The 15,044-nt window shown below is 40.4% G+C and overlaps 1 protein-coding gene across 1 annotated transcript in view; it reads right to left on the reverse strand.

Annotated features, from left to right (window-relative positions):
* The window catches only part of CUL5 (cullin 5), a 31,814-nt gene extending 17,195 nt beyond the window's left edge, over nt 1–14,619 (reverse strand). The window contains exons 1-7 of the mRNA XM_030945690.1: nt 14,278–14,619; nt 6,752–6,861; nt 4,396–4,495; nt 2,838–3,014; nt 1,978–2,119; nt 769–914; nt 612–692 (exon numbers count right to left, since the gene is read on the reverse strand). Coding sequence (XP_030801550.1) covers nt 612–692; nt 769–914; nt 1,978–2,119; nt 2,838–3,014; nt 4,396–4,495; nt 6,752–6,861; nt 14,278–14,301 — 780 coding nt within the window. The 5' untranslated portion in view covers nt 14,302–14,619. The remainder of the gene's footprint in view (nt 1–611; nt 693–768; nt 915–1,977; nt 2,120–2,837; nt 3,015–4,395; nt 4,496–6,751; nt 6,862–14,277) is intronic.
* Nucleotides 14,620–15,044: the final 425 nt, after the last annotated feature.

The following is a 15,044-nucleotide window of genomic DNA, read 5'->3' on the forward strand; positions in this document are numbered from 1 at the left end:
TAACCTGTTTCCTGAACTAATTTCAACACAGACAATTATGACATATTCATTGCATTCTTCCTCTAGAATCTGAACTGTGTAAAAAATTGCTGAAGAGGGAAGAAGGGGAAGGAAAAAAAGAAAACCCATCTTTTATATTAAATGGTCATATTTCAGCCTAAGAGGAAATATACTACAGCTTTAATAAAATTTCTATTGCTCCTTTTGATTGCAATGAACAATAACTCTTTCAGGTGTTCTAAATGAGCACTGAGAAGTCGTTTGCCAAATAGATTTGATAGTTCATTTTCAAACACGATTCTCATCCACTGTTAACCATAGGGAAAAATCCACCATACCTAACTGAAAAGGAAAGAACAAAAGCCAATCTGAATAAAAACCTGCCTTTCAGTTTTAACTTTTGATCTACATGTGCTATTTAAACATTTGCAGAAATTGTAGATTACCAGATTGGAAAGTAATACATGTTTTTGCAACAAATAATTTATGGTTTGCGAACACAAAATAAACAGTTCCAATTTAGTGCTATCAAATGATACTGTAACACAAAACTAAAAACTACAACACTATATAACTAGGAAATACACAATTTTTCTACACATTATACTCACTGCTTCTACAGAGTTACATTCACGTCTTGTTTCTAAATATCGTAGTGCTCTTTTCTCTTCTTCTTTTAGTTTAGCATCTGCCTGTGCAAAAGTAGAACAGCAATCATTTAAAGTACTAACATGTTCAGTACAAAGTTACAACAGAATTTTTACTTACATATTTCATATAATTCTGTACACCGTTTTGTTGTAAATAAGAAGGAGCCTGTGTTCTATAAAATCTCTCCGTTGAATCCAAATATGCCTTTTCAAAGTTATCCCGATATATCTGAAGTTTATCTTCAGGATTAGAACAGAGGTTAACTGCAAAGAGAAAGTCCAAACTTACTCTCAAGTCTTGGAAATCTATGTGGCTAATAATAAGCAAATTTCAATGAGAGAGTGAGACTTGTATTAAAAGGTTGCATTGAACAATTTAAAAGATCTGATAAATGGCCTCTGATCACAAAGTTAACCAAATTTGGCCAATCTTTGCTCCCAGAAACATTCAGATCAACTATGGCAAACTGGAAAAAAGTTTCATACTTAGCTCCAGCACTTCAGACATTCAAACTTGGTAACCATAAATACACATACAACTGCAAAATTGTAAGGAAGGAATAAAAAAGCTCAGAATAGTGCCTAATAAAGTGAAAAGTTCTTCACCCGACTGAGCAAAAAGCTTCTCTTAGACACTGTTCCTGAAATCACAATGTCTCCATTTCAGACTTTTTTCCCTGTTTTACAAGAATGGAGACAGTAAGCTTATTGCAGTGCTTTGCACTATTTGAAGGAGAGTTTCTACTTTCCTCTCAACTGTTACAGAGAAATGAATAGTCATTAAATGGAATATGCTTTAAAAAAAGTTAGAATTTGACTTATATAAAAAGCTGTCTTAAAGAGTATTAGCCACAAGTTTAATTCAACAGGCTGGAAAGCCTGCAAAAGTAGCAGGCAATGGTGAAATATCACAGAAGTTTCAGATACACAGATCTGTTCTGCAATGAAGAGAGACTCAAACTCTTAAATGTAGTCTATTTAGCATTTCTTCAAACTGTCTAAAGAATCAGAAACAGTATACAAAGGAGTACAGATATACTGCTGTTGTACAGCTGTACAGTTATATGCGCAACCTCAAAAAGTCAGAAAGTACTCTTCTCTTTGAAAACATTGATTTTGCAGTAACTGATACACAGGTAAATCACTTAGAAGCTAAAGATTATAAACAAAACTTAACCGGTATCATGTATCAACAAGAACAACAAAAAAAAAATCAATACAAAATGCAGAGATAATTCCAACCCTACCACCACAACTGCCAACTTTGTATGAAGAAAATTCATTTAATAAAGTGAGGAGGAAACAGATCAGTGTGTGCAAGACGTACCATATGATTCTCGAACTCCAATAACGAGCTGGGAGTCAAAAGCTTCTCCTAGTCTTTCAGCATGAACTAGCTTCATTGCACTGTCCTGAAGTCTGTTTTTTATATTTGAAAATATGGATTCATTCCATGTATCTAACATGAGCTGCATATCAGGGAAAAAAAAAACTCTCAGAAAGGTACATGCAGACCTAAGTTTATGCAAAAAAGTACAAGACCTCAGAAACAGAAATTGCGCAATTTATAATGTAATTTTCAGGTCCTACACAGCAGTTCAGCTATGTCAGAGCTTGATCTTGCTCTGAACTTGTTATAAAAGTCATATTCAGCTCACATTTTAAAATTACTTTATGTAACTGGACTGCTAAGGGAGTCAGTCTTGAATTCGTATATTCATTCCATAATCCCCCATTACTTCTACAGTTCTTCATAATCAGTTAAGTAACCTTCCAGAAATACAATGTGTCAGGAGTTGCTATATCGGGGTACTTTTGAGGTAAACACCCAAATATAATTCACCATTTGGCAGGCATGGTCTTAGACAAAACTAAAAACTCAACTAACACCAAAGTTACATGAAGAGAAAGACTGATGGATTTAAATTGCATTTATCCAACAAGAAAGTTCCGTATTCAAGTAATGTATCTATAGTTTATAAAAAACTCCACATCTCATCTAAGCACTGCCAAGTTTTAAGATTAGTAATGGATGCTCTTATCAAAATCCTCATCACTCAATGTGCCCCCTTATACTCCATTGTGTAATTTGTTAATTCTGGTGATTGCTACTAATGCTGCTGCATCACAGCAGTTAGGCAATTAGGATTGGTGCAACAAAGCTCTCTGGCAGTACAGCTCGCTCACCTTTCGAACAATGCTGTCTTCCACGTTGGACTTCTTGTTGCTGCCCTGCTTGCCCATCAGAGTGATCTCTAACTGACAGAAGGGCTTGGGCAAAATGTCGCACTGGGTGAAGAACTTGCGCCACTCCACAATGTAGGCTTTGAGTAGAGCTGTATCATCCTGGTGACTCAGCACTCTCTGCAGGTGGGGCGAGCAGAGGAGGGAATTTATTAATCAATTTATGCACAAAATATAGGCTCTGTTTATGCTGAAAATAACTCCCCATATAAAACTCAAATATACACATATATCAGACTAGGGATGTCTACATATTGAAGTGCCATTTGGTTTCTTGAATCAGTTATTAACCCATGTCACACAAGTCATTTCTGAAGGGCAAAAAAAGACAGCAGTAAAAAAGTACACAGTAAGTTCAAATTTTCTAAATTAACCTCTTTTTCTCTTTTTAAGTCACGTGCAAGTAAAAAATTAAAATCTTTGGTCTAAAGGCTTGCGCTGGTACAACCATATTAAAAAAAATTAAATCAACATAAACCTGTAAGGCCTGTGTTATATTCTGTACACTGACACATTTTGATTCAATGGCATCTACTAACCTTTCATTAGACCCAGACAGACAGTTAACATCTATATTTTATTAAATCCTGCAAACTTAGCTACATTGTACACTGGCTATCATAATGCCAAAAATAAAACCTGTCTATCAAATAACAGCCAACACAAACCACATCAAAAGGCCTCAGCTCAGCATGGCATTTATGCATGTAAGCAGGTAAGCTATGGAACTTAAAAAACAACATTTATATGCCTGGTTTTAAAAAGGCCTCTATAAAAAACTATTTTCCTTGAAGGAAAGCCTTAGTGGTGTAAATCACTTCACTAAAAGGATAAAATAAAAGTGTACAGAATCTTTCTAAACCATCTAAACCATTGTCACAGGATGCTTTAGAATTTTTTTTTTATTTCACAACTCCCTCTTTCAAATCCCTCATAGCAAAAGATGTTTTCTGTAAGTATGTGTTACAAACACAAGAACTTCCTTTGAGTCTATTGACAGTGCCACTCATTTGGAGGGAAGCCCATAAAACTGGACAGCTGAGCTTGCTGAGTCGATAGCACAGATATTTGTAGTACACTGTACATATAGCGTCTTTTAAAACCATCCATGAACATGTCAAAATAGCACTGAAGCTATATAGACTTTTTTTTTCAGACAGTAACTTCTTATGAAAAATTCTGCCTTTAGAAGTTTTCAAGCAGAAGAAAATTCCATAAGTACTGTTGGATAAACAAAAATAATGCTGTGTTTTATTTTTTTTAAATATACCATAAAAATCACTGCCCATCCCAGCTTTAAGCACTGTGAGAAAACAATGAGCCAGGCTCAGGGCTCAAGGCTCTTCTTTTTGTCAATAGAAATTTGCAGGGTAATTACGATCTCCAGAACATCACAAAATTTCAAACAAAAAAGCAATGCATTTAGATCCAACAAAAGTCAGAATTATTTGGCTATTTTTCTAACAATGTGAATAAAAGTTATGAAACATTAATAACTTACTGCTTGTGCCTGTTTAATAAAATCAAGGATGTCTTCCTTCAGAGCTTGATGGATTTTTGCTGGACCTTTATCATCCCACAAGCACACTGCATGTACATCTCTAGAAAACAATTTATCCACCTTTTAGTAACAGCTACTCAAAATTTAATGCCGTAATGTATGAGGCTTTAACAGTTATAATTTCAGCATGTCTAAGAAATTTATATGTGTTATCGAACAACACACAGCTAGATCCCAGTGACGCATGGGAGAAAGCATGTTTGGGGAAGAGACTGAAGCTTTAAGAAAAGTCCTGGAAGCAAGTAACTGCAACCTATCTAGCAGAAGGCTATGGTCAAGAAGATGTGTAAGGCAATTCTGTTTTCAGTACCTATTCAATAATCCTTATTGAATTAAGGGCAATTTTTAAAGCTTTTTTTTGACATCACTTGCCAATAACAGCATTACTACTCAGCCCATGCTATCCTAAAATGCTATCATTAACATGCAGCCTTCCCTGACAGTTTCACAATCCAAGCACTACAACATTCTAGAAAGGCAACAGACCGTCCTCAGGAGAAATTTGAACCCTGAGGGATCAGGTGATTTAAAAAATGTTTCAATTCATTTAATAAGATCACTCAAAACATTTCATGGAAGTGGTAGCATTTTCAAGTGAAACACTACTGGAGAAAAGTTACTAAACAGCACTGCAAAGCAAAATTCTGAGTTTTAATTGTCATTCAAATGAAACTTTTCCTACCTTACAGCTCAGTAAGTGTATCTTAACTCCTACTCTTTCCATACTGAAGACTAAATAAAGCAAGCTACAGTCCTAACCATATATCATCTATAACATGGCTTAGCAAGCTTTTTTTGACTCATTACCATCCTCTGGCTCTTCTTCCACCTTTCAGTAACAAGGCCACATCTCTGCAGAAAAGCACCCCTATAATCTGAAGCTATCACTTTGTTCCTATTAAATCAATACACTTATTTCAATACAAAAGCAGCTTTTTCAGTTTAATCGAAAAGACAAAACTCACAAGTTGCTTTGACACAGATTAAAGGTGCTGGGCCAAGGTTTACAGAGGTCTAACCCAACTGGTGAGACTTACACAACATTCACAGGCAGAAAAGGTGTTACTGCATTTAGAATGTCATTGTTTCCTGACAGCAGTGAAAAAAAGCAGTACCAGATAATTATACTCACAGGGCATGTAGAAGACACCTACAGATTTTGCATTTTTATTAAGAAGCTTAACAAAGAACACTGTCCAAAAATATAAATCTAGGGAAGTGGGATCCTTTCTCTCAATAACTTTAATTTAGCCATGAAGTTACTTAAGTTCTATTCAATAACTCAGCTACAAGAAAAAACTAATAAATATTAAGTTTTCATTCCAATGCAGAATTATTGAACTAGTTATTAAAAATTAAAGCAATTACTCAGAACTGAATTTTTACCTTAACTATACCAGCAGAGACATTGTAAGATACTAAAACCAGCCACATGTTAGATTACCTTTCCTCTTGGCTGGCAGAAAAATGTGACAGGTACATTAAACTCAGTGTAAAAAGTCACTACATTGTCCCCATCAAAAAGAGCAATAAAGACAGAGTACCACAAGACTGCATTTGAAAAAAAACTTGCTATTTTGACAGATTTTAAAAAGCAAAAGAATAGTTTGCAGATTTGAATTATGACTACATTAGAGGGCAAATAACTCCATTGAGACAAAGATTATTTTAGATATACTTCTGATGTTTCTTTTGTAACTCACTTCCATATCATGTTTTCAAAAATCACACAAAAAAATTATCACCTAAGCTTCTGGAAAAGCAGCTTCTTGCTTTTTGGAAGGAAGAAAATGGCAGGGTTTCTAGAAAGCACATTAATACCAACATTGTCTGAAAACTCTTATATTTCATTCTTAGGGTAAAAAAGTATTCAAATTAATCTGTTAATTCAAGTTAAACTGCAACACCCTGTTACTTCAGTTATTTTAGAAGAAAGCCATTCAAATCAGAATAATGTAACATTCAGCAAACTGCCTTTATATTAATTTACTGACACAGCAGTAAACATTTTCTCTCCAATTCTAACAAGAAGTTTGTGGGCAGGTACAAAACTTGTTTACTGAAGTCAAAAGCTCTGCTTTTCTTTCTCCACCCTATTTGCAAAGACCTGAATCCCAGCAAAGCTCAACTTTTGCACATTTAGAGTGAAGCTGGCACACTTAATAAAACTTAAAATAGTATTTTTGTTCTGTGTTTCCAAACAATCTGTGTCACATAATTCTGTCTGTATCAGGAGTAGTTCAGTAACTGTACTCCTATCATGCAGAAGGATGCAAGATACAAAACAATGACTTACGAAAACAGATCGAACCATTGCTGTTTCGTGACAGACTCCTGACGAAGAAGTTTCAGAACGATCGGGCGCATGAAATCCCATTTGTCTTCAAACTGAAGTGAACCTTTATTCTAAAAGAAACAACAAAAAAGTAATGTTAATAAACCAGTATCTTACTTTGTCTTTAAGGATTGCAGTTTATACAGTTAACATAAAAATATTTTCTCAGGTGTTCCTCATAAGCCAGCATTTAAGCTACACGACCACAGCTGAACAACACTTTTCAGTATTATTTTAAGAAGAGACAGAGCTATTATTTGGTTCAAAGAAACTGCCAATTTCTTTATTTAATCACTGCATTAGCTACAAGCAAAGTTCTAGCAAGCATTCTTCAGCTGTTAGTGGAGTTATGCACAGACAACAGGGATGGTATTTGGAGCAGCTTCACTGTTACGACCAAGATACCTGCGATGGAAGTCGGGCAGCAGTTGCAAACCTGTCTTCAATAAATTACCCTCATCAGAATGGCAGCCAGGAGTCAGGAATGGTATTGTGGATGCTACCACGTACCTTTTTTCTCTCACTGCGCAATTGGCATCAGCAGCAAAGAGGGAGGAAGGAAGCAGAGTAACGCAGGAGCTGCTGTATCGCAGACTCCCTTCCTCTGGGTTAACTGGCCACAAGACCAAGACTACCGCTGGTGTAGATAAAAATTATTTACTCCACGATGAAAAATCTAATCCCAGGTGGACTTTCCAAACTTATGATACAAATTAAGAGGAAAGGTAAAGAAATGAAGTGCTCCCATATAATTCTGATTATTCTGAAAAATCTCACCACAGTATCCAGGCTAACTTCCATTATTTAAAAAAGCCAAAAAACACAACAACTTTGAGAGAAAAACAGCAGTTCTACCACATATGTTGTGACTCTCTTTGCTTAAAGTTCCACATTCTAAAAAGAGAAACCTGCAATTAAAAGAATACACCGACTGAGAGTTCTGTGGCAGAAAGACTACTGCTTCAGTTATCTGCAGACTACGTTCTAGTGCACTGTTTACTTCTGAACAGATCATTGTCTTGGCTAGAAATACTACATTTGACACGATTCACTTCAAATAGAGCAACTAATACAGTCTAACTGCTTTAAATTCTGGTAAGTGCACTGTTCTGCAACAAACATCTCTTCAGATAAACAAGTACAAACAGCACACTATGTTCCCTCAATCACCTCCTTTTGATTAATTTCTACATGGAAATTTACAATTAAATCTGTTATTTAGTATTCAGAATAAGCACAGTTCGGCGACCATATCCACTGGTGTCCTCAAGTTTGCAAGGATACCTCATCTTCAAGCTATAAAGATGCAACAGGCACCACAATAACTATTTTTACAGCCACAGCATCTGAAGGCCTCAGTATTGTGGTAGGTACTGAACACAGCTTTCATGGAATCAGCCCCTGTTGATAAAGTCTATAAATCTTTCAACATAAAAAATAAAATAAAAAATTGTTTGCCTATTCAGAGACAGTTTTACCTATTCTTTCCCAGTGCAAAAAAAGAAAATTTGAATGCAAAAAAAAAGAAAATTTGAAAATCAACCACTAAATGCTTCCCCCTACATAGAACCAGTTTTACTATTATTTCCTAATGTTTGATGCATTGCTCTAATCTTTGCTAGTCCTCTGAAATTTGTTAGCTTCTACTTGCAGATACTTCTGTTCCAAGTCCCTCTTGGAACGATAATGAACATAAAATATCAGCTACTGAACAGTTAGAAGTTCCAGAAAAGGCAATATAAAAAAAGTAAAAGCAACTTCCTTAAAAGTTTTCCTTCTGAATGAAACATCAGAGAAGACCCTTTAAGTTTTTTGGAACAGATAAAAAAGTCTGTTCTGCAATTATTGAGAAGTGCAATTCTGCCCTTCACCAAAACCAGCTGAAGATAAAACCTGAATGCTCTATCTTTGTGAATAAGATTAGTTTCGCTGTAAAACATGGGGAGGAAGAGGACTGCAAACACAACTGTTTATATGATTTAGATTGCGATTACCTACTTAATCCTAAGAAGCACAAATAAAATTTGACTTCAGTTGTAAAAAAAACCAAGTGTCCACTTGTAACCAACGTCTGCCTACTTAAAAAGAATTCCTCAAATAAAGCTTATCCTGAAATCCTATTAGAGAAGTGTAGAACTTCATTTCCTATACACAGGAGTAGATTTTTTTTCCACATTACCTTCTTTATTCTTTAATTAAGCAGAAGATGAAATAAAATTAACGGATGAAAAATCCTACTCAACTAGTCTTTAAGTTCAATAAACAATTCACAGAAATACAAGATAAGCTGAGCTGGAAAGGACCCACAAGGATCATCAAGCCCAACTCCTGTTCGTGTATAGGTCAATACTCAAGAATCACACCATGTGCCAGAGAACATAGTCCTAGTGCTTCTTGAATTCTGTCAGGCTGGTGCTGTGACCACTTCCCTGAGGAGCCTGTTCCAGTGCCCAACCACCCTCTGGGTGAAGAATCTTTTCCTGACATCCAGCCTAAACCTCCCCTAACACAGCTTCAGGCCATTCCCTCAGGTCCTGTCACTGGTCACCACAGAGAAGAGATCAGTGCCTGCCCCTCCTCTTCCCCTCACAAGGAAGCTGCAGACTGAAATGACATCTCCTCTCAGTCTCCTCCAAGCTGAACACATCCAGTGACCTCAGCCACTCCTCATATGGTTACCCCTAAAAGCCTTTCCCATCTTTGTTGCCCTCCTTTGGACCCTCTCCCATAGTTTAATGTCGTTTTTATATGGTGCCACCTAGAACTGCCCCCAGCACTGGAGGTGAGGCTGTCCCAGAGCAGAGCAGAACAGGACAATCCTCTCCCTTGCCCAGCTGGCCATGCTGCGCCTGATGCCCCCAGGACAGGGTTGGCCCTCCTGGCTGCCAGGGCACTGCTGGTTCACGTTCAACTTGCCACAGACCAGGACCCCCAGGTCCCTTTCTGTGGCAATGTGCTCCAGCATCTCATTCCCCAGTCTGCCCGTACACCCAGGGTTGCCCCATCCCAGGTGCAGAATCCAAAACTTTCCCTTCATGAACTTCATCTGGTTGGTGATTGCCCAGCCCTCTCATTTGTCCAGGTCACTCTGCACAGCCTCCCTGCCTTCAAAGGAGTCAGCAACTCTTCCTGGTTTTGCATCATCTGGGAACTTCCCTAGTGTCCCTTCCAGTCCTGTATCCATCATTTATGAAGATGTTGAAGAGCACAGAGCCTAAGACGGAGCCCCATGGAACCCTACTTATGACAGGTCTCCAGTCTGATGTCACCCAACTCCCTACAATGAACCAGTTGCTCAGCCATCACGTGATGTGTTTATCTAGCTGTGGGCTGGACATTTTTTCGAGAAGGATGCTTTGAGAGACAGTACGGAAAGCTTTACTGAAATCAAAAAAGATTACAGAAACATCATTTAGGCAGATTTAGGCTTCCATGACATTACGGTTTTATACAGTAATTACAGGAAGAAAGGGTGCCTTAAGTACCACCTACTGTGTATTATTCCCATTCATTAATTCCATCTCTGTTAGTGCACGACAGAAAACAGATTTTATAGTAGAAGAGGAGGTCCAACAGCGGCAATTCTTAGTTGTTACCAAAGTCACACATGCAATTTCTGAGCAGTATTTCCTGAGCAATTTTTCTTTCCTACTTTGCTTCCAACCACAGTTTCAAAGGAAAGGTAAACAGAACAGTAAGACATACCTTTGATGAAGTAAAATTACTCCACTTATCAAATCTTCTCTGAAAACACAGACTACAATTGATCGCCACACCCTGGCCAAGTAGCCATTCTAGTGTTTAAATTTCAATGCTTCGGACAACAACTCCACTTATGAAATATTTTGTTTTAAAATTCACTTCGTTAAATTTGTTCATAAAGATGTAAAGCTCCATTTTAACACTAAACTTTACTTGAAATAAATACTTCTTTACACATTATACTTTTCCCTGTTCTTCAATTCTAGGCATAAGTACTCAAACATTACAGATATAACAAGGCAAGGCAATACACCAAGACCTTCATGCTACTCTCCCTCTGAACCTCAAAATGTCTCTGTGGAACTCTCTATGCTGTGTAGTCTCTTTACTTCAGGCCACACAGAAATTCAGCCCTGGTCTCTGCCAGATGCTCTATAGCACTGTAGAAAAGAAGTGTTCTCTAGGTCTTACTGTACATCTGATCTACATCTGAGTAACATCTTCACCTTTATAACTTCATTGCTTTTAAGACAGTATTTATACTAAAGCCAGCTCACAGAGGGATGAAGTAGGAAATATGATGTCCTAGACGGAAACAAGCACTGTCTGATTAATCTCCGCTACAAGTAGCTCTAAAAATCAGTGTAATGCTTGTAGCAAGTTTCTGCTCAAAGCAGAAAAGTAGCCACAGGAAAAGCTTTTGTATGTAACTAACTAGCATGCAACACTCCCTAGCTTCTTAAGGATATCCTAAATGGAAACAGCCAGGAAGAAACAGACAAAATACAGACTGGAAACATGTACTTCAAGTCAAAAAATTTAAAAACTTCAAATGTGTTTCTAGTTGTCAGTGACAAACAGTTGAAACTGATGCAAAGATAAACAGTGATCCTCATTTCATTTAAGACCAGGGAAAAACTGTTGCTTCCTTTGCTGCTTCTTTCCTAATATCAGGCTCATGCTGGAGTTCATCTTGCAAGGATAGACTCCTGCATTTGCTGGCAGCTCCAGTAAGGTCCTACAGTAGTGTCAAGATCTGCCAGCATGGATACAGCTACAGGTTTTCTTTATGCTACAATAAGCTGACGTGCTTTCTGCTCCACAAACTGCAGAAAAACTCAAGCGTCTTCATGTCACATGGGTGAATTGGTTTAGACTGTATCATCACTGCAAAAAGAACAAGTTACAAATCCTACAGGGCCCCTGAAATGAAGTACCCCTCTTTAGAAAGTGTCACATATGCACTGAGACAAAAAACTCTAGGGGACTCTACTGAAAGTGGCTTGGTCACCTACCAGAAAGCCACTGCCTCAACGAGGGTGAGCAGCTCTGCTACAGGTAGGGCAGGCACCAGCTGAGCCTGTAATGGCTCTTACTAAGTACTGCAGCATTTCCATCACATTACAGGTTGTTCTGTCTCACCAGGATTCAACATGACTGGTCATTCTAATTTTGCATTTAAAGAAGGCTCTCCAAGAATATGCTTCTCACAAAAAAAAAAGAATTTACAATTAGGAAAATTAAGCACTAGTGGAGTTTAAATTATGCCCTCTAAAATTATGACAGCCAGTCAGATTTGGATTCAGCTAGATCTGTTAATAGAATCAGAAAGGAATATTTCACTTCACTGTCTCAACTATGCGGAAAGGTGGATGAGGATGGGGGAAAACAAAATAAAATACTCAGGTCCTGCTCATGCTGGCAAAACTAAGGCCTGTCTATACCCAACATAGATTTGATTATGCAGGCTTATTTGGAAAACATATGGAAAAAACTTACAGATGTTAACACCCCTCCTTTCTTATCCTGGGACTTATACTGTGCCCAGACATTGCTTTCTTTTCCCCCTTAAAGATGAAAGCAGAAGTTGGACTCAGATGGCACAAGGCACTGCCAGGCAACACTGACCTGGAATCAACAGTTTGCTCCTTGGAGAGCACTCTGATGAGTGGAACTGGGGAACAAAGGACCTTACCTAGTTCTAGTTCTCACACTGGTTTATCTTGCCATTATAAACAAAGTCAAATCACTGCATAATTTTTCCTTCTGTAATGTGGGAATCATACTTTGTTATACTCACTAATTAGTAAGCTATATGCTTAATAACACTTTGAGTGACCAGAAATACCTATTTTAGAAGATATATCTCTGCAGCATTTTTCCTAAAACATACTGTGCATATACATCATATTGTCAATATAAAATACTGACGACTCAAAGGCCATTGGCAAAAACATGACTAGTTAACACAAAGACTTCAGTTTGGCAAGAGCCATCTCACCAAGTCAAGGCCTCTGTTTTTACTACTTATTCCTCTTTCAAAATAGCTGAAGCAGAATGCTGACAAATTTTACAGGCCTATGTTTCTCTTATCTGCTGTGGGCTATCCCACCACGTGTATCATCAGAGCACGTACTGGACTTCCAAGAAATCCTCAAAGGTACAGAAAAGAGACGGTCTAAAACATAAACATTAAACTGTCTGAGCCCTGCTCTGAACACATGCATTTCCACAAAAAGGACATTTCTTCTTATGAGATATTATTTTTTTTGCCTGTGTTCTTGGGATCCTCAATTTTAGATTTTTAAGTATTTTAAAATATTATCTGCTTAAATATCTAAGAACCACTTACAGGCATAAAAATATACTGGGATTAATTAAAATTCATTTCAACTTCAAGGGAGATTTTTTAAACATATCTTTTTACTATAGAGATTTTTCTGAATATGAGGAAGAAACAAGGGGATAAATTACTTCTCATTTCTTCACACTGAATGTCAGAGTAATAAATAAAACCAGCAGATTCAGGCTAGATCTATACATCCAAATTAGGTCACGTTAATAAAATGCAAGCAACACTTCTTCAGGACCACACTGAACTATAATACGTAGCGCTGAACACAAGTTTATGCCTATACTTATATATATCTTCAATTGTCAATTCCTCAAGTTAAGCAGACAGCCTGCCCCAGGCCTATATGAGCACTGTAGTTAACTGGTGTTTTAAAAGCACTTACTGGAGGCATTTGTAACAGTGGTTTCTAGTAGGCCCATCTTCCCTGTGCTAGCATGGCCTCAAAGGCCACACAGAGTCTTCTCCTCATACGTACCACAAAGATCAGGACAGGCAGTCCTGAGCTCAAACACTGGACTGTCCCACTGAAATCTTCCGCTCCAACCTGCGGCAGCCTGTGGTGACTGACATCTGCCATCAAACGCCGGGAAAGTGCTTGAAAACATATGACTACAAAAGCAAAGCTGCTTAACGTAAGCGAAAGGCCTCCGGGAGTTTTCCTTTGCAGGAAAACTGCAGTTAACAAAAAAACTGGAACACGGCAGCCACCCCAATAACGGCACCTGCCCTCAGCGAAGACATTTTCCAACTCTTTGTTTAACTTAAAACTCATTTTCCATACACACGGATTTTCTTAAATAAACAAAGAGAAGACACCGAGCCCTGTCTATCGGCACGACGCAACGCTGTTTCCCAACGGGGCGTGTTTGGGAAGGGAGAGCCGGGGGCAGGGAGCGCGGTGCTGGCAGCAGGCAGCAGCAGCAGCCGGCGGGGCCGGGCCGGGCCGGGCCGGGCCGAGCGGAGGCCGGCAGCCCAAGGCCGCTCACCTGCGGGGGGGCCCCGGGAGCGGCAACTTCGGCTAGGGGCACCCGCGGCCCGACCCTGGCCCTGCCGCCGTCCCCGCCGCCCTGCCCGGTCCGGCCACTCGCAGGGCCGCCCGGCCCGCCGCCTCCCCCTCCTCCCGCAGGACCCGGTCGGGCTCCGCTCTCACCTTTAAGAGATTAGACGTCGCCATGATCCCCACTGCGGGGCCTCCCCGCCGGCAGCGGCGGCTCCTCTGCTCGAGCTCGGTTCGGCTCCCACCGGCCGCTGCCGCTTTACATGGCCCCGGGCCGCTCGCCCGCCCGGCCGGACCCGCGGCGGCGGCGGCGGCAGCAGCAGCAGCGGCGGCGGCGGCCTCAGCGTTAGGCTTCCCTGCCCCGCGGCGAGGCTCAGGGAGCTCGGCAGCGCTGGGACCGGCCGGGTGCTCCGCACGCAGCCGCCCCTCAGAGCCTCATGGCGGCGTCCACCCGGGCGGCGCTCGACGGCCGCGGCTCCATGGAAGGGGCCGGGCCCACATGATGCGGCGCCGGGAGCGGCCCCGCCGCCCAGCGCGGCTGCCGGCCCCGCCTGCAGCGCCCCCTGCCGGCCCGCCGCCCGCGCCGCCCGGCCCCGGCGCCGCTGCCCTCACGGCCCCGCGGGAAGGAGCTCGGCACGGAGTACGGGGCGCTGTGGTTTGCAAGCGCAGAAATAACTTGACTTCCAACTAACTAACTAGCTAACTAACTAACTAGGTATCTAACTAACTAACTAGCTAACCCCGGCCCGCGCCCCCGTGCTGTCCCCGCGGGCGCTGCAGCACCGCCCCCCGCACGCCCGGCCGGAGGGAGCGGAGGGCGCGGCGGGCACAGCCCCGCGCGGCCACCCGCGCTCAGGCGTGTGCTGCGAGCCAAACCGCTGCCCTACACCCAATCTCCGGCTAAGCCATCACGCTTCGTG

This window comes from Camarhynchus parvulus, chromosome 1, assembly GCF_901933205.1.
Source record: "Camarhynchus parvulus chromosome 1, STF_HiC, whole genome shotgun sequence".
Classification (NCBI taxonomy): Eukaryota; Metazoa; Chordata; class Aves; order Passeriformes; family Thraupidae; genus Camarhynchus; species Camarhynchus parvulus.